This window comes from Amaranthus tricolor, chromosome 14, assembly GCF_026212465.1.
Source record: "Amaranthus tricolor cultivar Red isolate AtriRed21 chromosome 14, ASM2621246v1, whole genome shotgun sequence".
In the NCBI taxonomy this organism is placed as follows: Eukaryota; Viridiplantae; Streptophyta; class Magnoliopsida; order Caryophyllales; family Amaranthaceae; genus Amaranthus; species Amaranthus tricolor.
Genome location: NC_080060.1, coordinates 786,725 through 809,076, shown reverse-complemented (window position 1 = coordinate 809,076; position 22,352 = coordinate 786,725). Strand labels below are relative to the sequence as shown.

The 22,352-nt window shown below is 35.5% G+C and overlaps 2 protein-coding genes across 14 annotated transcripts; both read left to right on the top strand.

The window, feature by feature from the left end:
* The first annotated feature begins 3,470 nt into the window (after window positions 1-3,470).
* LOC130800197 (40S ribosomal protein S24-1-like) lies at window positions 3,471-5,537 on the top strand. Its single transcript, XM_057663596.1, has 5 exons — window positions 3,471-3,635; window positions 3,729-3,770; window positions 4,806-4,976; window positions 5,075-5,161; window positions 5,257-5,537. Exons 1-5 carry the CDS (start codon window positions 3,564-3,566, stop codon window positions 5,287-5,289), a joined length of 405 nt encoding a protein of 134 aa, XP_057519579.1. The 5' UTR covers window positions 3,471-3,563; the 3' UTR covers window positions 5,290-5,537.
* A 2,867-nt stretch (window positions 5,538-8,404) lies between these two features.
* Window positions 8,405-21,486, top strand: LOC130800195 (uncharacterized). Of its 13 annotated transcripts, none has more exons than XR_009039379.1 (11): window positions 8,405-8,740; window positions 8,918-11,916; window positions 12,860-12,995; window positions 13,086-13,168; window positions 13,481-13,716; window positions 13,929-14,015; window positions 16,669-16,768; window positions 18,473-18,683; window positions 18,787-19,697; window positions 20,446-20,592; window positions 21,046-21,486. XR_009039379.1 is itself a non-coding variant. In XM_057663595.1 (10 exons), exons 2-10 carry the CDS (start codon window positions 8,989-8,991, stop codon window positions 20,464-20,466), a joined length of 4,713 nt encoding a protein of 1,570 aa, XP_057519578.1. In that variant the 5' UTR covers window positions 8,405-8,740; window positions 8,918-8,988; the 3' UTR covers window positions 20,467-21,486. The 13 variants fall into 13 exon arrangements, 4 of the variants coding, with proteins under 4 accessions (XP_057519578.1, XP_057519576.1, XP_057519575.1 ...); XR_009039376.1 differs by having other exon boundaries at window positions 20,446-20,735; XR_009039378.1 differs by having other exon boundaries at window positions 8,832-11,916.
* Window positions 21,487-22,352: the final 866 nt, after the last annotated feature.

Below are 22,352 nucleotides of genomic sequence, written 5' to 3'. Positions count from 1 at the left end.
CAAGAAGTACTGTCAATTTAAGTTTTAAGTACAATCTTTGTGGAGATTTGTTAGCTTTTCCGGTTGAGGATGAGGAGGCTATAGATGCAATGTGGGAGTATTCAAGGTCTACCCCTAGTCCTTCTTTAAAGTTATATGTAGAAGAGGTACCCCTAGGGAATGAAGATATCAATGTTGTGGAAACAAATGCATTTATGAATATAACTCCTTCTGCTCCTTCTCATACGCCCTTCCCTACCCAATAAAATCCCTTTATGCCATCTTCCTCTTATCCTTCTAATGAACCCAATCAAGTCAATTTCAAGTCACAAATGATGATACTTGTAACTTAGAAGATACAAATGAGCCTTGGGATGATGTTATTAGTGAGAGTAATGAATTCGTTGAAGCTCCTTCTGAGGATGATGTGGGTGTTGACGAGGAGGCTCTAGCTAATGACATGACTTTAGGAAACATTCCAACAATCGTTGCCCCTACACCCTATGCACTGGTTCTCCCTCTAGATGAACACATTGAGGACAATTCTTGGAGGTCTTGGGATTGTGATACAACCTACACCGACGAAGGAGAGTTTGAAAGGGTATGATGTTTGATAACAAGGATGCGTTGTTGGACGCTGTTAGATTGTATCATATTCGTAGGAACGTTGAGTACCGAACTGAGACTTCAAATCGATGCACGCCAATTTGAAAGCTGGCAAGACAAAGTCCAAAGACTATTAAAAGTCCGACCTCCGGCTGAGGTAACCAAAGGGAGTAGCCTGCGCGTAACATGGCTTGCACAAAACTTCTCGCAACTCCCTGAAGGTGCTAATGACGCCACCGTTGAGAGATACGCTAGGGCGTATCTCTTTTATCTGATTGGTGTTGTCTTGTTCTCCGACAAGACTGGCAACCGAGTACAACTATTATACTTGACGTTGCTTGATGCGCCATGGGAGGTCATCTCCGGGTACAGCTGGGGTTCGGCAGCCCTAGCGTATCTGTACAGGAGACTTTGTGAAGCTTCACGGAAGAACGTGAAGAAGGTCGCTGGGCCCCTGATTATTCTACAGGTAATAATAAGTTTACATGTTACCGTTTTGTTTCATTTATTATATATTGTTGTACCTTGTTTACTTACTTATAATGGTAATTCATAGCTTTGGGCATGGGAGCATGTTCTCATTGGTCAACCGATGAGGAGTGTGGGACGTGGTGCATTTGCGCCACCACTGCTTCCTCCCCCACATGTGCCATATGGATCGCGGTGGTCCTTTGAAAGACGAACAAGGACCCACACTGGATCGGGCGTGGGGTTCTACCGCGATCAACTCGATCTATTACGTGCTGACCAGGTAACAACTTCACCACAACTTGTTTTATAAGTATCACATTGAGTAATTTATTAATCGAATTATCACGTTTAGTTTCTATGGGACCCTTACCCCCCTTGAGGCATACGCTGCATTGCCTCAGCACTCGGGCATATTGTCAGGGGCGTGGAGAGCATCTGTACTTATGATCTGCTTCGACATAGTCGAAGTGCATCTCCCTGAGCGCGTACTGCGCCAATTTGGGATGGTACAGGGCATCCCGCCTCCATGTGACACAGAAGCGGAGCTCCACCACTCTCGCAAGGGTCGGGAACCCAAGAACTGGCTAGAGGTCAACTGGCGCCATGTCGCTCATTGGGAGCACAGGCTAGAGCTGTTGGCCCAAGGTGCGCCGATCGACGCCGCAGGTGCACCTACTACGGCGGATTACATGCCGTGGTTCCTCTCCATTACTCGTCGATGGATGACACCACGAGGTATCATGGCGGCATCCTAGTACACTCCCGCAGCACCGACGATGATACACTTTGTAAGTATTCTTCAACATTGATTATTATCCATACAACTTACACTTTAAACATTTCATTAATACTTAAGTCTTACTGCAGGCACAGGGCATTGCATCAGTCATCAGCTCCTCCCAAGAGGAGCCCGTACGGGAGATTGCCCAAGGCATACTCCGAGGGACGCAGTTTCAACAATTCATTCCGGAATTGACTGCGCCCGACACCACTACGTACGAGTGCGGTTCATCTCCTCATCATGCCGACGTTCATCTTGAGGAGGTTGACTTAACGTGCCCGGACTACGGTGTCGGGTCCTCACAGGGTGCCACATCATCACACTATCAATCCCCTCCCCTACCCGAGCGTCATGCGACTGCATCTTACTATCGTAGGAGGCGTCGTAAACCGTCACAATTAGACAGGGTACAGGAGGAGGATTAGCATTACAATAGTTTTTGTATATTTTGAAGATTAGTGACATTTTGTATATATTCAACACTTGTACATATTCAGAATTTGTAACATATTGACTTTTGTGTATACTTTGTAATATATGTGTACATGTATATATTTTAATCGTATTAGCAAACGTTTATTATCGTTGCCTTGATGTTAAGTACTCAGACTTTTCGGCGATGAATCATTCCGCCAAGAATGTAGTATGAATTTAATCAAAAACAAACAACCAATCATATTCAAATACGGATGTTGCTATCGGACATTCAACACAATTGCAATCATGTTCAACAAATTCATATCAAATTACATACTTCATTCGTTAAGTTAAACTATCGTCGCTAACTAACAAGGCTTCTTAAACTTTCTCATAATCCTTTCAGTCTCTTCTTTCCTATGCGCCATATCATCCATTTGTCTCTTTAGATTAAATACCTCATCTTTGAGCTCTTTTTTTTCCTTTTCAAGCCGTATTATTAACTCTTTTGCCATTTCGCACCCTCCGGAGCAATCCATCTAAAGTATGTGCATCCTAATCCGTCAACCAAGTAGAAAGGGCAAGCAACAAATTCACGCCCTGGATCAAAGTCGCTCCAATCTGTATTAATCTCAACTTCATAACCACAATCACAAAGCTCTTCAATACAATGCTCCTTTGACATCTACATAATACATATAATATAGTAACATAAATGAACTTTCAAAAATTATATTAACATTTAAAAATTAAAAGTAAAACTAACATAATACATAATGTTACCTTTAGAAATTAAGAGAAGAAGAATGATGTAGAATTGATATAATGAAGGATGGGAGATGAAGGAGCTATTTATAGAACATCATTATAACGACTATTTTCAAGTTCCTAACGGCTATTTTTCTAATTAACAACGGCTACTTTACTTCGTAAAAAAAAAAAAAAAAAATTAAAGGACCTAGCCAATTTTAATTTTTTTTTTCCTTCTTTCGCTGTTACTAACAGCGATTTATCCAAAACTCTGGTCTGGATGTACGGACGCTTATTTTCAGAAATAAGTTTTCACGAAGCTTATTTTAGGAAATAAGTTATTCAAATGTCTTATTTTTTTCACTTTTTCATGCAACAACAGCCCAGTTTAAAGCCCAAAAGCAGAAAAAGACCCAAATCGTACGCAACTGAAAACACAAACACAAATACAAAAACCTAGCTATATCGGCATCATTCTATTTCGTGAACCCTAGAATTTGGAATTAGCAGCCGCCATTGGAGGAGAAGTGAGGGGAGAGATTTAGAGTGTAAAACAACAATGGCGGACAAGGCAGTTACTATCAGAACTCGCAAGTTCATGACTAATCGTCTTCTTTCCAGGAAGCAATTTGTAAGTTTTTTTGTTTTTCCATCCCCATTTTAATCGGGCTATAGATTTATCAAAACCTGATTGCGTTTTGATTTTTTTTTGTTCACATTTTAGATCATTGATGTTCTTCACCCTGGCCGCGCCAATGTTTCAAAGGTATCAATTCTTTCGATGTTTTTATATTTGTTATTTACTTTAGTCTATTACTCCTATTAGATTAATCAACACTAAGTTGCCAGATTATTGAATTGCGTTTCTGATTGTGTTTGTATGTCTTTTGATTTGTTGAACAAAAAAAATCAGGTCTTTGCTAATTTTGTGGTTGATCTAGGTGCTTATTCGAATTTTGTGTCGTTAATATGGGTTGGTAGAAACAAATTTGGTAAATTATCATCATACTGATGGACGATACGTTGTTTTTGTTATTGTACGCTTTTAAGTAATTTTTGACGAATCCTTGAAACATTATGGAAGTATCTTTCGTTGAAGGGTGTATCTCATCTTTATTTGAGCATCTTTAGTGGTGACCAAATAGTTCTAGTCTTCCTATTGTTTTAATTCTGTTCACTCTTACGTTTGGTTTTGTTAATTGGTCTTCACAAAGACCAAAGGGAAGACCAATTTTTTCTAGTTTCTCATCAATTAAGTTTTTAACTGTATCTCTCCCCTCCTGCCAAAGTGTCTGGTTACCATTAACTACTCTCTTAGAGATGACACTCGTCTTGCTGATAGTGATAATTTATTGTTTTGATCTTTGCCATGTATATTAATCTTCTTGTTGAAAAAGTTTACCCCATCATTTTTCGTGATGATATTTTATTTACCTGAGAATGGTGAATGACTTTAGCTTCACCGAGACCTATCTGTTTTGAGGACATTAGTAAATTTCCAATTGAACAAAGTTCTAAATCCATTGCTGATTAGGAAATACTCCTGTTAGTTTTTTTAGTGTTCATCACTTGCTGCTGATGGCTTATGTACATAATTGTGTCCTTTTTGCATAAAGATTCTAAATAATAATCTTAGTTTATTGATATTATAAATTACACTGGGTTAACATTGGAAGATATTGTTTTTCTTTCGAATTATTTTAGTAAAGTGGACAGTTTCTGATAAAGAGTTTTATAGTTGTGTTGTTCCATTCTTTCATTTGAGATCTTATTAGTTTGCCGAATTTCCTTTCTTTTCAAGGCTGAGTTGAAGGAGAAATTGGCAAGGTTGTATGATGTAAATGATCCCAATTCCATTTTCGTCTTTAAGTTCCGCACACATTTTGGAGGTGGTAAATCAACTGGGTTCGGTTTGATTTATGATTCTGTAGACAGTGCAAAGAAGTATGAGCCCAAGTACAGGCTTATCAGGGTAATTATGCTGATACTTTCTTTAGACTGTGTTGTGTTCACTGTTTCTTTAGTATCTTTCCCTTCTTATTTGTTTCTCTATTTCTTGTTTGCTTGCAGAATGGATTGGCCACCAAGATCGAGAAGTCAAGAAAACAAATGAAGGAGCGAAAGAACAGGGCCAAGAAGATCCGCGGTATTAAGAAGGTAAGACTGAACATTCTGCTGTGTAATTTCTCCTACGATACCCTTTGTATCAAATTTATTTGATACCCATTCCGCGGTTTTTGTATTTTCGGCAGACAAAAGCAGCAGAGGCTGGCAAGAAGAAGTAAGATGTCAACGAAGCTGACGATGCTGTATACACCGGTGGAGCAATTTCCTTTATGGTTCTATTGTCGTCTATATTCCTAGCCCTCGCTGGTGCTCTTTCTTGTTTACCCTATTAGCAATAGTAGATATAGTGAAGGATTTTGAGACTAAGCTACGATAATGTTTTTACTTTAAACTTTTGTTGAGAGTTTGATCAAAGTTTTGTCCGGTTACTAATCCTTTATGATAATTTTAGCTCTATTTACTATCATTGGGGTAGCAAAAGTATTGATTTTCGCTCGTGTGCTTGTTTTCAATCACATCCCAAATTGTTTGTTTGCATTAGGCAAAATTTATGTTCACATTTACTTATAGGAGCTCAAATGTAACAAACCTGACAGATTAAAATGACAAATTGATACAAATTGAGCGGGATGGAGGGATTAAATGTGTAATTAATGTACAAAAATTTAAAATAAAAAAAAAAACTCTAAATAAGTTAAGTGAGTCAAAATTGAATTGGCCTGACAGTTGTCATGTTAGGATTTTGTTTTTCATAAAAACTACTTCATATAGGTTAGGTTTGACTTAAGAAACTTCTGACTTTTTTATATATAACTTTAACTCAAATCTAATTCAACTTAACGGCTTGTAACTTTTACCATATAAATTGGTATTATTGCTCTTGCATTCGTGTATAGTGTGGATTTGGTGCTTCACAGTCGGAACTTGTGCCGATAAGAGTATCTTTTGCGATCTGATATCTTTTGCTTCCATTTATAAACGCGCCATATGGAAAATTGGAAATGATCATATCAATTCTATGATATGTTGCACCTGTGATGTCATGTCATTTTTTAAGTAATAGTTTTATTTTTTTTAATCTTATTCATAAACTTTATTTATTTTCATCACTATTATATTTATTTTTATTATCTATTTATTTTTATCTTATTTTTCAACTAATTTTTTTTGCTAAATGTCACTTATATTGAAATAGGTTATAGGTACAATATGAAAGCACAAAGGCAATAGTTTTAAAATATCGATGCAAAATGAATAATGAATATTGACTATTCTTGTGAGACACCATCTCTCAAAGAGACGACTTTAAAATAAAAAACTCACATTTTTATTTTCTTATAATTCGTATTTAAGGGCTATTTAACCCATATATCTAATACTTTTCTCGAAGAGTCTGTTTCTCACAACATTTTGTGAATGAATGTTTATTAGATTATTCTTTTTTGTTACACGCTCTTAGTTCGCTAAGGAAGGAAGGGCTAGGGAAACAGTAACCAAAATCAAATTATATTTTTTCTAGTAGAATTATCAAGAGTATCAGGATTATACTGGGTATGATAATAATGATGATGATGATAAGAAGTATCAGGAGTACATATGTGTTTTAATCGAGACAATACATGTTTTTCAATCAATAAATCATATTCCAATTTTATCACTAAATCGAGTGTTTCTTCACTCAGTTTATTATGAATGGTAATATGGTAGTATTTTATATCATAACATGTCACAGTGTCACTATATGTTATAAATTTGATTGAGTTGATGATGTATTCAATCGGAATTATGTATTTTGGTCTGAATTTGCAAATTTTGATACTTTAATGGCTGTAATTTACAAAAAATAAACGTTAAAACTGTAATTCGCAAAAGCGCTAAATTTAAAAAATGTAATTCACAAATTATTGTTGTAACAAATACAAATAATGAGTATATTATATGACATTTGTTACTCCATATACTTACTCATTAAATGAGTGGCTTGTCTCATAAAGCACATCATAAATTGTTGAGTGATTGATCTCATATACAAATTGTTTACTATAAATGATAATCCTTGGACAAAAAAATTGAGCATTGTTACAACTCAAATACCAACTAATCAGTACTTATTAGTTATATGAATCATTAAATAAAAATTTGTATATAGAATTATAGTATATGTAAAATAATATCCAAAAAAATCCCTAGGAGTAATACTTTTTTTTAATTCCTACAAGTATATGCTGTTTATATTGTAATCCTCAAAAGTACATACTAAAATGGTTGGAAAAGGGAGCATTGAGTAAGAGTTAGTAGTAGTAATAATCATGGGTTGAAGATCTTACTTGATTGATTCCATAATTGACCTATATGCAACTTACAAAATCTAATCCATCAAATATGTAAAAAAAATGGCTTTGAAATTTGTATATAAGTTTAGTATTTTTAGCTTGAATTTACCTTATTTCTCTTTTAGACTTGGTCATGAGTAATATTTAGACCTTATTGTATACATATTTAAACCTACTTCAACCTTATTTAGAAATTAGAGCTACAACAATTACATAGTAAGAATAATAAAGGTCAAAACTAATTTAAGATTCGATTTTAGTAGCTAAACTCATTCGTTCTTAGTGTAACAATTATAGATCTTAAAAATATATGTATACTCAAAATAAATAGATTAAAGTACATATTTAACTAAATTCAATCCAATTTGACTTATAACTATCCAATTATTATCAACAATAATAGAATGTTTGACAAATGATTGACTATATTAAATTGTTTGTTTGAATTATAAATATTGCCGTTTTTGTTGGATTTTTAGCAAATTAAGTCGTCAATTTTTTTAAAGATACTTAACAAATTAAATATTATTAATTATTTTTTTAAAATAACAGACTAACATACAAAAACTAATAATTATTTATAAATGCTCTTTTTAACTTTCATTTAACCAACAAACTAAAATTCAAATCTTAGAAAACAGACAATAAAATCCATTTAGTCAACCCATAATATGGTAATATCAATTGTCAACCTTTACAAAATTACAAGACAATTTAAATTGAGTTATAAATATCTAGGTAAAACTCTAAAAGGTCCCACAAAGGACCAATAAATATTTAACACCATTTTTAAAATTTCAATTTTAAGCAATAACCAAGTGAGAGACAAAAGTAGGTTAAGAAGATGGAGCCAATTTTAGCCAAATAAGAAGTTGGAGGGAAAATTGCAAAATTAATTTACACAAACACAATTTGAAATTACAAATCTACCCTTAATTTATTTTTTCCCAATTCCTATTTCCTATGTACAACAAGACTTAAGAAAACAGTCCATTCTACTCCTAGTATTCTAAACAAACACTAGGCATTTTGCCCAATTTCAGGAATCCCAAAAACACACAACATAAAAAAAAAAAAAAAGCAAAGGAAAGCAAAAGAATCCTTTTTGATTTAAACCCACTTCCCAAAATCAAAAACATTAAAAACCCATCTTCATTCTTCACATTTCTCCCGTCTCGTTATTTTCCTCTCCAGAAATTTGAACCAACATTTGATGGTTTATTGATTTTGTAAGTCAAGGTTAGATTCCAAAGTTTGAATCTCTTTTTGTTTTGGTGCATTTAAATTTATGGGTTTTGCTGCATTCGTCTGCTGCTTTATGGGGTTGTAATTTCAGGTACTGTTTTTGCTGCCAGATTTCTTATTTTTGTTAGTTTAATGGATTTTTAATTGTGGGTTTTAATTTTATTTTTCAATTTCAATTTTAGTGTGTTCAGATTTGGGGTTGTAGAGGATTGATTGAAATTTTAATTTTGCTGCTTTAAGGTTTGATTTTTGGACAATTTGTACTCAGGTAATGGATTTAAAGGTTTGAATTTTTAGAGGTTTTGGTGATTTTTGTTGGGTTTTTTGTAGTTGAATGAGATGAGAGAAGGGTTGAGGTCAAGTAGTTCTAGGAAGGAGGATGGTAAAGTTGAGTTTAGTCATAGTGATGGGGATTTAAGTAGGGTTAAAATTCCTGATTTGAATTTAGAGGATAGTACAGATGAGGTCGGGAATGAGGAAGGAGGAAAATTATGCAGTAAAGTGAATTTCATTCTTGGGAAGTCAAATGGGTTAGTGTGTAAGAAGGAAGGGTTTGGTGAGGATGAGGGTTTAGATATGGAAGTTGAAAATGAAGGGGAGAAAATTGGAGGTGAGGAAATTGAGGTTGAGATAGGTTTAGAGACTAAAGTAGGTGATGAAGATAAGAAAAATGATGATTGTTCTGGCAGTATTGGTGAAGAAATTGTCGTGGGCGGAGAGAAAACGGAGATGGGAGTTGAGGGGTTGATTGGTGGTGAAGATTCCGATGATAAAAGAGATGTGGAAGTGAAGAAGAAGGATTCGGAGAGGAGTTTTGTTAGTAACAATGTTGATATTGATCATATGGTTGAGAGTAGGGAAGAGGGTGTGGATATTGATCGTGAAGTTACTAAGGTTATGCAATCTAATCACAGTGATGAAGATGATAGGAGTGAAAGACTAAGATCGGAGGCTAAACGGGGCCGAGTTAGAATTTTGAGATCAAGAGTTGTGCCAGCTAATGGCTTGGGAGAGGAAACCGATGAAATAGGTGTTAGGATTTCACATAGGAAAAGGAAGAAAGGAGCCGATGATGAATTGGGAGCGGAAGCTGTTGACTCTGGAAACATGTGTTATAGTGAAAAGAACAAGAATTCAGTTGATCATCCAGAAGTGGTGTTTGTTGAGCCATGTAGTGTCCAAGCTGTATCTGTTACTGAGGAAGAAGATGTGAATAATGAGTCTGTTAGACGTTCAGGGAAGAAGGGGAAGCGAGGAAGGCCTAAATTATGCCGAGGTGGTGCTGAAGAGGTGGAAATTCCGGTAATGGATGTCAAGGCTGTCCTTAGAGTTGAAGATGGGGATTTGGACGATAAGTCAGCTTCTTGCTCAAAGAAGAAGGATGGTCGGGGAAGACCTAGGAAGTATGCAAAGTGTGTTGAAAATGAGGACGTTGTTCCCGACAAGGTCAATGATGAAGGTAAGATAGTTCAGTTGAGTGAAGATCTGAAGAGAAGATCGGCTTCAAGTTTCAAGAAGAAGGATGGACGGGGAAGACCTAGGAAGTATGCCAGTAGTGTTGAAAAGGCAAACATTGTTCCTTACAAGGTTGACGATGAAGATGATGAGGTGAGTGAAGATTTGGACGACAGATCAACTTCAAGTTTTAAAAAGAAGGATGGACAAGGAAGACATAGGAAGAATCTTGATCCTATTGGAGATTTGAATAACAGATCAGCTTCACGTGTTAAAAAGAAGGATGGGCGAGGAAGGCCTAAGAAGCTTGCAAATTGTGTTGAAAAGGTGAAAGTTGTTCCTGATAAGGTTGATTATGAAGATAAGATAGTTCAGATGAGTGTTAAAAAAAAGGATGGGCGTGGAAGGCCGAAGAAGTTATCAAATTGCGGTGAGGATAAAGTTATTCTTGATAAGGTCGAAGTTGAAGCTGGTGAGGTTAGCAAAAGGTCTGTTGGAAGTTCAACTCCATCTCGCAAAAGTGTTAGGCAGAAGAGATCTATAGATTACTGTGAAGAGGAAGTTGTTGAAAGGAGGAGGAAAGTTTCTTTTTCTGAAGTTGATGATGAAGATGTGGCTGAAGTTGATGAAGGTACAAGGAATAAATCAGTAATAAAACCGAAAAAGGGCAAGCGTGGACGACCCAAGAAAGAATTGGGAGATGTTGCAAGTCCAGACCCAAGTAAGAATGACAAGGATAGGCTGAAGGATGCTAGGAAAAATAAAGGGGATGATGTACCCGTGAAGGAAATACCCTTAGATTTGAAGAGAAACATAGCTGAGAACTCTTCTAAAGGTGAAAAAACTCCATTATGTGATAAAAGTTTGCCTGCTAAGCGTAAGAAAACAGATACACCTGGGTCTCTTGCTGCTGAAAAGAACTCAATCCGTAACCAAATAGTAGATATGCTTTTAAGAGCAGGATGGACAATTCAACACAGACCTAGGAATGGCAGAGAATATAGTGATGCAGTATATGTCAATCGTGCGGGAAAAACTCACTGGTCGGTTACTAAGGCATACTTCACACTTCAGCAGGAAGCTGAAGAGGGTAGAACCGGTGATCCTAACTTCATCTTTACCCCATTACCAGACGAGGTTTTAAGCAAATTGTTTAGAGTTGTATCGAAGACAAGGTCAGACAAGAACAAGAAGAAGAATCAAAAAGGGGATGATGATACTTCTGATGAAGATGATGCTGGAAGTATCAAGAGTTCTGCAAGGCGCAAGGTTGCTTTGAAAAGAAAAGTTGCAATTCGGAATGGCACACCAGGTAGAAGGCGGTGTGGCTTGGTGGCGCGTAGATCGAATCAGGGTTCGAGTTCAGAGAGCAATGAAGCTCTTGCTCCTATCGGAAAGCACAGTATTCTTGCTTGGATGATTGATTTGGGTACCATTAAACTTGATGGAAAAGTGCATTATTTGAAGTGTAGTAAAACTAAATCTGTGTTTGAGGGAAGCATTTCAAGAGACGGAATTCGTTGTTTCTGTTGCAAGGAAATAATGTCTGTTTATGAGTTTGAGAACCATGCCGGGATCAACCTTTGTAAACCCTATGAAAATATGTACCTGGAAAATGGATCTTCACTGTTACAGTGCCAATTGGACTCCTGGAACAAACAAGAGGAGACCGGACGTCTGGGATTTCACAGTGTAAATGTTGATGCTGATGATCCGAATGATGATACATGCGCCATCTGTGGAGACGGCGGGGACTTGATGTGCTGTGATGGATGTCCATCAACATTTCACTTGGACTGCTTAAATATAGAGGTACTAATTGTTGTTTTCGTCACATTTTTATGTGGCTGCATTTTTATATGCTTGCTTCTAGTGTGATTTATTCTTATTCTTATAGTTTCTTGTTTTTTCCCTCCAAAATGTATCTGGCTTGTTGGGTCATTGTTTCTTTCTCTGTATTGCTTGAGTAGGTAAATCTTTGAAGATGAAAAGGGTTATTTTCAGTATTAGCTTTGTTTTTGTTTAGTTGTCATCTATTTTACTTAGACTCGTGTACAATGTCGGACACTGGTACGTGTCCAAATGTTGGATACGTCTAGATATTCAATTTTACGCCTAAAATGAAGTGTCTAAGTGCCGTAACAATGTCCGAGCATCAAGGATTGGGACACAGGTACGTGAAGCAAAATGTAGAGTCCGAATAACATAGGTTATCATGTATTTTTCTAGAGGCTTTATACCGTTTTTCTTTGGGGGTTTGTTAGAAACAAACAGTCCGCTGTAGATTACCAGAAGTATTGTTGCCAATTATTAATCTCTTTGCGCAAGTAAGATTTTAGTGTCTTTGTTAGATAATAAACTGATCCTTGCCATTAGCTTATTGATCGTAATTTCTAAGCGGGTTATTTATGTATGGCACAAATTTACTTATGGAAACAAATCCTACTAATGGCTAGTGGCTGCTTGTAGGGTATTGGCAGATGCTATGCGGAGTTTTGTGTGGATATTAACTTAAACCATGATTTTGATTTATTTTGAAAAAAAATCTCATTCTTAAATTAGGTAAATCCTAGATTTCTGATCTGATCCACGTTTCCTGTTATAGGGTTTTTTCTCTTTTGGCAGATGCTTTTTGAGCATCAACGTTATGTGTGTTTTAGTTATTATGGTAAATATTTGGCAGCCAGGGTGTTAGTGGAAGCAGAAAATAGTCATTTTTATATGGTTGTAATACATTCTTGTCTTACATATGCAGGAATTGCCTTCTGGTGAATGGCATTGTGCTTATTGTACTTGCAAGTTTTGTGGTGAATGTGCAACAGCGGCTCAAGAAGATGATTTGGATGCAGTCTCATTACAGTTGGTTACTTGCAGTGTGTGCGAGGACAAATGTACTGTTCCACTGTTTTGTGTACAATAATTGCTTCATATCTTTGTAATGCGCAGCTTTTGATGATAAGCTTATGCTTTTGTTATTGTAGATCACAGATCATGTATTAGTGAAGAGGATGATGTGTGCGTCGAATTTGGAAAGCCAGACTTTTGCGGGAGGAAATGTGAACAGGTTTTCTAACCTCTTTGTCTTGTAATAAACTCCTGCAGCTGTCTATAATGAAGTGCTTCCATGGGGTTGATCTTACAAATTTTAATCATTGTACTATAGCTAAGCATATTCTTGGTTCCTCTTACTCTTTCAAAAATAAGTTCTAAGTTATTAGAATATACCTGAAGGTCTTTCAATCTTACAATAGTGTGTTCTTCTGCTGGGTGCTATGGGAATATATGGTTCCTGCTTCGTACAATCGATATGCCTTAGTTATTTTATTCTGTTTCATTTGGTAGATGTGCTAAACTTATTCCAAAATCTTGTGTACAGATAGCCGAGCAGTTAGATTGTCTTTTAGGCACTAAACATGATTTAGGAAATGGATTTTCATGGACTCTACTTCAACGGTCTGACCACAAAGCAGATTATGTTACCGTAGTAGCTCAAAAGATTCAAAACAATTCCAAACTCGCTGTAGCTCTCTCTGTTATGGAGGAATGCTTTTTGCCTATCATTGACCCCAGAAGTGGCATCAATATGATACGTCATGTCGTCTATAACTGTGGGTAAGAATTTGTTTCTTTTGCTGCTTATTTTTTCACCCTTCCATCTTTTGCATCTAGAAATTTTTATCCTTGTATGCTTCAGGCCATATGAGCTCTTTGCTTTGCCCGAGTGTCTCAAAATTGGTGTTTGTGAAGCTTGCTAGTATTTGTCCTTCTGCTATGGACTCCTCATGGTTAATATCAATTGATGCGTCTTTGTGTTTTTCATGCAGGTCAAATTTTAGCCGGCTAAATTTTAGAGGCTATTATACTGTTGTATTAGAGAAAGGAGATGAAGTAATATCTGCAGCTTCCATCAGGTTGGTGTCTGTATATTTATAGGAACTTGACAGTGTTTCAAGGTGCTGTCTACATCTATATATTAAGTTAGCTTGCAAACAAGAAAATATAGCTATTGCCTATTGTATGTACTCACACGACTTGCTTTATTTATTCTTTTGAATGTATGTACTCACACGAATTGCCGTTTTTAATGTTTTGGTAATTCTATATTCTTGGATGTTTGCTTGTCTGTTCAATTGGTAGAAGGTTTTGGTAAAAATCTTTGTTGACATTGTGAAACTTAGTACATACCTAAAAACTAAAGATTGGGAACCGGACAACATTTAGTTACTCCTATGCGAGTAAGTGGCTCCCACCTAAGTGGCTTTTGGGCCTTTGAGGGGTCAGATGTACGCAACCTTAGGTGATAACAAAAATTGGGGAGGCAACATGGAGATATATTAGTGGTTTTATGATAGGAAATATGAATTTGATCAGAAATGAGGAAGAGAGGCGTGCTAAACAGTAATCTGGTTATGGAAATAAGCAACTTCTATAATTGTTTTTTTTTACCTATTTGAGAACTATGCTAAAATCTCCATTGCTCGTTAATTAATCAAGCTAATAGGGAAATTGACTGCTGAAAGTATAAAAGAGTGGCTTGTATTATTTTTTGTAACTCCTAAAATCTCCTAAAAGATTACAAGCCTTCTACTATTCAGGAGGGTAGTCTCTCCAAAAAAGTTAGAGAAACTATACTGAATTTTTTTTATTGCGTACACGTGACCCTCCAAGCCCCACCTTTTAGGATCCATATGGCATTATGAAATGACATATTGGTTACATTTACTTCCAAAAATATATCACCTCAATGGAGTATATTTGCTGTTTATAAGATAATCGCCACATAAAAATCTACAAAAATTCAATTGATGCCAATGTTAAAGAAGGTTTTAACCTTTTTATATTTCTTGTATGGATGTAGCAAACTAAGTTAAATGATGTAGAAGGTTGTAAAATTATATACACCTAGTTACATACGTATAGTGTTGTGGATATATAAGTTAAAGCACTGGATGTTCTTTCTGCTATACAATACTTCCTCTGGCTTTAATTGCACAATTTCTCCCAATGATGTAAGAGCTTTACGGGAAAAATGATACAAATTAGAAAGAACGAAGGAAGTATAATTGGAGAATGCAACAATGATACTCGATTGATGAATCACATTATAATATATGAGTAGTTTGATGTTTTGAAGGTACAAATCGAATTCTTTTGGAAAGAAAAATAATGCTAATCTAAGGTATTGGAAAGGTTTTATGGTAATACTAACAATTTGTATGATGTTACAACAACTCTGCGCTGATTGAATTTGGTCGTTTGCTACATATGGAATTTAAGAGAAAATGATAAGCTTTCACAAATGAATTCCCTGGAGTTGCAGGAGACTCAAATAGGTTAGGAAAGGTATGATTCGGAAAAGGGATGATTTGGAAAAGGGATCTTAATTATATGATATGAGTAAAACTCATAATATTAAGATTCTGATTTTAAGACATTTCTTTCTTTGTAAATACAGTTAGTTTAATAAACGATAATGATTTAATGCAGAACACCCACAAATTGTTCAAGGCATAAATAATGAGATACAAAAGAAAATTATAAGAATGATGACGAGGGTGTGTAGAATGATATGACTTTGAAGGGATTAGCATGGTACTTTTAATAAGTTTCAGATACATTGTAGGAGTTTATATGAAGAACTAGGACGAGAAATTTCCCTAAATTATAGTAACATAATACAATGAATTCATGGATGAAAATATTACCTAGATCATTAAGAGGATATTTGATTCCTAGATTACAGTTACAAGTACAATAACTATTAATGAAACATTTATCGAAATAACGATGCAAATTTAATCCAGCCAAAACTTTCCTTTCAGCTACCTTGTTCCATGAATGATCCTTGATTAACTTGTTTGCTCCCGTCGAATTTTTTTATATTTGTAGCTTATTGTTTAAATGCAAAACAGTAAATAATGCTACTATGCTTTTATTTTCTATTATAGTTTCCTATGTCGTATATCACCTATGTTATCGCTTATTTTATAGTTTCCTATGTTGTAGAAATAGAACATTGTATAATTTATTTCCAACATTTTTTATTTCTGCTCCTTTTCGATCTGTTCTCTTAACGATGACATTTTAGGATTTTTACCCAAAAGATTTTGTTCCATCTACTCAAATATGTTATGTATCATGTAAAACTAAAGGCGTGCATACATGATGACCTCTACGCTTGAAAAACATGGTTTATGTTGATATATGAATGTATTAATTCTTGTCTTTCAAACCCTTCAAGTATAAGAGATTTTGGTGAAACAACTTTCTTTCCTAAATTTCTTTTAGACTGATTTGTCTTTGTTGAATAGGATGATACGATATCCAAATGGGCTGATTAACCGGTTTGAGGATGGAAAGTTATGAAATTTCAGAATTTTTGTTTCATGTCAGCCTGTGGCGCTGAGTGCTGACGTGTATATAGCTTAAATTATGATCGCCTTTTTCCCCCTTGCGGATGTAGCTAGGAACATACGACACTTGTGCTTTCTTATATATTGCCTCTTATAACTATGATGATTTATGAACAATACCAACCTTTACATCTCTTTTGCTTTCGAGCAGAATTCGTGGCAGTCAGCTAGCAGAAATGCCATTCATTGGGACACGCAATGCTTACAGGCGCCAAGGAATGTGTAGACGGCTACTAACTGCTATAGAACAGGTGAGTTTCCGAGCCACTACTAGTTGGAAAACATATATAGTAGGGTTTCGATTAGCTGAATGTATTTAATTAGCTGTCCTTTTGGGTGTTCTTTATTTTTTTGGGTGTGATTGATGGCATTTTGGGTTATTGTGTAATGTATTTGAAAACGATCGCCAAATACTTACGATGTTAAGAACAAACAACAATGAGCAAAAATAAGTTTGACAAAGTAACAAACAAGGACACAAAAATTTAAGGAGGTTCACCCAATGATGGCTACGTCCTCCGTGGTGTGTAGTTATGTTTATATTATATCAAATGAATACAAACAACACTTCAATATGAAGAATTACAATTGAGATAGAGATAACAACAATAGGCTATGTGTTTGGCTTAAGGGTTGTGTTTGATGTGTTTTTACATACTTGAAGTGTGGGTATGAGAGCCCTATTTATAGTGCTAGGTACTTGAAGATGAATGGCTCACATAAATACATAGTTAATTTAGGGTAATGAATACTATGAAATAACTCTAAGAACTTGAAAAGGCATTATCTCAAGAGTCACACACATGAGACTCTTCACCTTAATCTTCATTAACACCAATAATTCCCATGAATACTCTTCACCTTATTACACCCTTTTGGATTCCACAACTCAAGAGTCACACACATGAATTCAACCCTTTAATGTGCACTCAAGTCACACATTAGTATACTATCATTTATAATCACATTAGTATACTACCATTCATAACAGTATTTGATTTGACATTCATCGAGGTTTTACGTGGTTAAATGTGTAGATATGTTTCCTAATTATCAACATATTCTTTTTACTGGCTTTCAATATTTTATTTATCATAAACACTTTGGGTACTAGATGAAGGCTAGAACATTTGTTGAATTTAGCATCTAAAGATTTAGCCTGTCTCCGATATTCCATTTATTTAAGGGAAATATTTTTCTCATCTTGTCTCACACTTACTCACTTAGACCATATCCTTTTAAATCTTGGAGATTTTTCTATCTCAAAACGAATAACTACACTCAGTTTTGAGTAGAAAAGACTGATGGATTTCCTGTGCTTTTTGAGAAGGCTTCATGCAGGAACTGCATTTACAATGGTGGCATGTTGTATTTTGAGGATAATAGGAACTTTTCTGGAGTTCACTGCTGTCTTTTAGATATCTATTAGCAATCTAGCATTGATTTAACTTCATATAGTCTTGCATTATGTTACTCTTCAGGATGTTGGTTTTTTCTTCCACCTTTATGATAGGGGTTCGATTCTTACCACCTGCAGAAGATCCATTTCCTCTCTTCTCTTGCCTGTAGGGGATATTCACCTTACCCCAGAATTAACGGTCTGTTTAGTTAATGGTACTAATAGTGTTAATGGAAATGGATTGTGGTGTAAATTTTCATGACTTGTATCATGTCATTCCTATGGTAATGAAAATTTGATCATAAAAAGGTATTTTTGTTCACAAATTTCCATTACCACCTAATACCACATGTTCAAATAATAATGCATTGGAATGACTTTTGTGAAGAAAATGAGGTTGTTTAAGGGGAATAAGCAATGACCAAAATTTGTGAAGAGTATTTCTATAAAAATTACACTAACTTTCGTTACCATTCCCACCATCTAGTACCGATTACCAAACAGGTCGTAAAGGTATTCTTCAGTACTAAATTGTAATTGCTTTTACATTTTGTAGGCTCTTAGCTCTTTGAAGATAGAGAAGTTGGTTATTCCTGCTATTCCTGAACTTCTGCACACATGGACTTCAGTATTTGGTTTCAAGCCTCTTGAAGAATCTGTTAGGGAGGCTATGAGGTCAATGAATGTGCTGGTATTTGCGCATACGGATATGCTGCAGAAACCAATTTTAGACCAACAGTTTGCTGTGATCAGTACAGCTTCAACAGGTCGGTATTTAGATATAAAGTTCTCGTTAACAAGAATAATTATCATATAGCCGTCTAAAAACGAGTAACTGATTTTTTTTTTCATATTCTGATTTTGAATCAGAGAAAGAAATGAACTCTGGGATTTCACAGAATGATCATCTAAATGATGGCGGTGATAAAACGGATGCTGATAAACCTGAGGTTGATGATGGTTGTTTGAACGGTAAATTCGACTTAAATTGTGTTGCTCCTACTGTTCCCGATTCTTCTTCAGAAGAAAGACATGTAGTTCATGATTTTAATGCCGAGAGCCTTGGTGAAGATGAAGTGAAAAGTGGAACGGATGACCAAAAAGATAAGAGTTTTCCAAGCAGGAATAATTCTGATATTGTCATAAATTCTTCTCAAGTTCGGACCTTGCATCCCGATTTGAATTTGATTGCGGAAAACGAATCTTTGTCTGATGAGATTACTCGTGTCCATCCTGGTGGTTCTGAAGCTATTAATTCCGATGAAGTTGCGAAAAGTACATCAAGTTCTTCTGGTCTAACTAATGTTAAGGGGTGTTGTGTTGTTGAAAGTGACAGTGATCAGAATGGGGATTCTACAACGGTCAAAAGTTCTGAGGAAAGGAAAAGGAACCCGGACTTGAATTTGGAGGGAAACGTCGCTGAGAGCAACAACAGCTTGCTGTCCAATTCAAATATCGTTTTTACTGCAATGAGTACCGTCCCTCTTTCCGGACTAAGAGGTCAAGAACCAGTTGACCTTGAGACACAAGGAGATGATAACCTTCTAGAAGATACTAAAGCGGAAGAATGCTCTGACGAGGAGACGATTAAAGCGCACAGATTGGTCTCCAATAACAGCTCCCTTCCTGCTGAAACTCAACTGCCGACCAAATCTGAGTCTCAGTCACTGTTAGCGTGCGCTGAGGTTGCGCAGGTCGCTTCTGATTCCTCCTGTAATATTACCTCTGCTGCCGATGGGAGCTGTTTAGCTGGTATAGTGAATGGCTGTGGCATCACCAAGGTAATACTCTTCTATATCTAAATAATAGACCTCATTTGATTGAGTTTGAACTTTGAATACAATAACCTTCATTCATTCCATCTGATACTGAATTTGATCCCGAATTCCTTTTTTTTGTTGTGTAATAGTAATCCGCTAGCTGGAATGTCGGTCTTGTATAGCGAATTTCTAATACTGTAAACCGCTACTACAAATAGTGGTTTGGACATTGGGCCAAACCGCTACTTGAAGTAGCGGTTTATTTTTTTTGGATTTGGAAATAGAGACGGTAAGGAGCGATATGAGCTTATTAGAATAGAGGTGTTTATTCGAGTCATCGTGTCAATTTCGATTCAGGTGTTTTAGGTCGGTTCAAAATTGGGTCTTATGTCCACATTGATTTTTACATTATTTTAAATTCATTTTGAAGTGTGGTTAAGTCGGGTCCGGTTCTATGGTCGGGTAAATATCGGATCATCGGATCTGTTTTGAACACCTCTCATTCAGAAGCTTTAGTGTTAGTCAATAGATATCAGAAATTCACATCGTTAACTCTTTCTGATGAAAATCGGATCGTACAATCATGCCTATAAACCAGCTTACAAAATCTCTGTAGTCTAGAGCTTGATCCCTTTTTCTGCCCTAGTTTCCTCTGGAGGGTTCATCGAGTATATCAAGTGTCTGAAAACCGCGACTCCCCTTTATTCCTTGAAACGATCAATCAGACTTTTCTTGTACGTTGCATTGATACAAACAATGTATGTTGCAGGTTGGTTCAATGAAGTCATAGATCAAAGGAGAAGATGTGAAGGTGAAAATAGATATGCCAGTGTACAGATACCCTAGTTGGCAGTTTCAAGGACCAAAACCAGTTCACCATCACACCTCGATCATTGACTGAAGTTTGTCCGCTGTTGTATGAAGTTCCGTCTTATCTTCTTTCTTCCTATATATCCATATCTTCACCCTATTTGTGTACATTTTGGTGTATTGATAGTATCATGATGGCTTACTGATTTCAGTATTTTTACGGCAAGGCCGAGAATTCGAGTCTTGTAGGTATAGAAGAACTCTTGCATTTCATCCAATTGCGACTAGGGATGTGCATTTTAGGGTTCGGGTTGGGTTTAGACTCGACCTTAATGGAACCTTCTTTTAGGGTTGGGTTCAGATCCGGACCCTAGTCTTAAGGGTCTAGAAAATTGGATCCTTGAGTTTTCTATTAGACCCAGACTCAAACCCTTGAGGTAGGGTCTACCTGGGTTCGGGTAGGGTCTTAGACCCTTTGACTATCCCATTCCCTGGTAGCGACTGATTGATCGCGTTCTTTTCAATGGTTCCTTAACCGTTAATATTTCCTCACATGTAGGTTTCTGACCAAATTTTTTACAATTATCAACACATCGAAAGTCCACGACTTTTTGCAGAACCGAGCTATGCTGTGTTTCGGAATGGAATGTTAGGGGGCACCCGCACCATGATCCGGTGGTTCGAACACTAATTTTGTCGACTTTTGATGATTGTATATTCCTTGGAAGAACTGGATGCTTCTTTGAATGGTCCGGATTAGGTAGCCATATCATTTTGCATAGATGAAAGGGGGCCATAATGTAGAGTTATGTGTAGGAGTACTTTGTTTAGATATGATGGTGTATGTGTGGCCCCTTCCTTTTTTGTAAATGGAATGAAAAACTCTTATTTAGTATACACAATCGAGTTCTCTGCAATCACATAATTTTCTTCCCAATGTGTTATGGTAATTGACTTTTCTTCCTATAATACTAAGGTTATGCTCTTTGCATTTGTAATATTTTAATTTGACTTGGTCTCATCTGATTTGATTTTTATTATCGCGTTATTGACATTTTCTAGTGTGAAATATTTGATCATATAGAATTTTAAAATGATAAATAAACCATATACTATTCATATTTTACAAATCCAATTTAATACATGTGAGATTGTCACATGCATGCCACACATATTTAATTTGATATAATTTATTTTTATGTGGACTAACTTTAAATAAAATCTACTCCTTTGTTTGATTGAGTCGAGCAACTGTGCTCTTCATCTTAACAACTCCACCAATATTTAACTTATTAATTTTTTACAGATTGAAAATTAGTTATTAATTACAAATTTACAATTATTTTTATTAATTGAAACTATATTTACTTATTGGAACCAATGTATACTGATTAAAGTTAATTTTTACTGATTGTAATTTTTTAATGCTAAAAACTTTTTAACCGATTAAAACTCATTATTAGTAATTAAAACTTTTTAATGAGAACTAATCATGCCCTAAATTACATACTAATAACATTGACAAAGCGTTACTCGTAAAAAAAATCTAAATAGAAGTGATTGTAAGGATATGTGAACTTTGAACAAGTTAATCAATTAATTAATATACTTAAATGTCCTACTAATAGCGTAAAATATACTTAGACACAATAATATTAAAAAAACGCATAATTTAATCATAAATTTTTAAAATAATCTTAGCATAACTTTATTATTATTAATTTTTAATGATTAGCATAATTTTATTATTAAGTTCAAATAAAATTGACAAAAAAAATATGATCACATAATAGCATTATCTAGAGAACATGGTTCTTGTAAAATTTAGTGACTAGTAAATTTTCAAATGGAATTAAAATTTGATGG

Coding starts and splice junctions, on each gene's coding strand:
- LOC130800195 (XM_057663595.1), top strand. CDS start 8,989: ATGAGAGAAGGGTTGAGGTCAAGTAGTTCTAGGAAGGAGGATGGTAAA. Junction 11,917..12,859: donor TGGACTGCTTAAATATAGAG/GTACTAATTGTT, acceptor TTACATATGCAG/GAATTGCCTTCTGGTGAATG. Junction 12,996..13,085: donor CAGTGTGTGCGAGGACAAAT/GTACTGTTCCAC, acceptor TTGTTATTGTAG/ATCACAGATCATGTATTAGT.
- LOC130800197 (XM_057663596.1), top strand. CDS start 3,564: ATGGCGGACAAGGCAGTTACTATCAGAACTCGCAAGTTCATGACTAAT. Junction 3,636..3,728: donor TTCTTTCCAGGAAGCAATTT/GTAAGTTTTTTT, acceptor TTCACATTTTAG/ATCATTGATGTTCTTCACCC. Junction 5,162..5,256: donor AGATCCGCGGTATTAAGAAG/GTAAGACTGAAC, acceptor TATTTTCGGCAG/ACAAAAGCAGCAGAGGCTGG.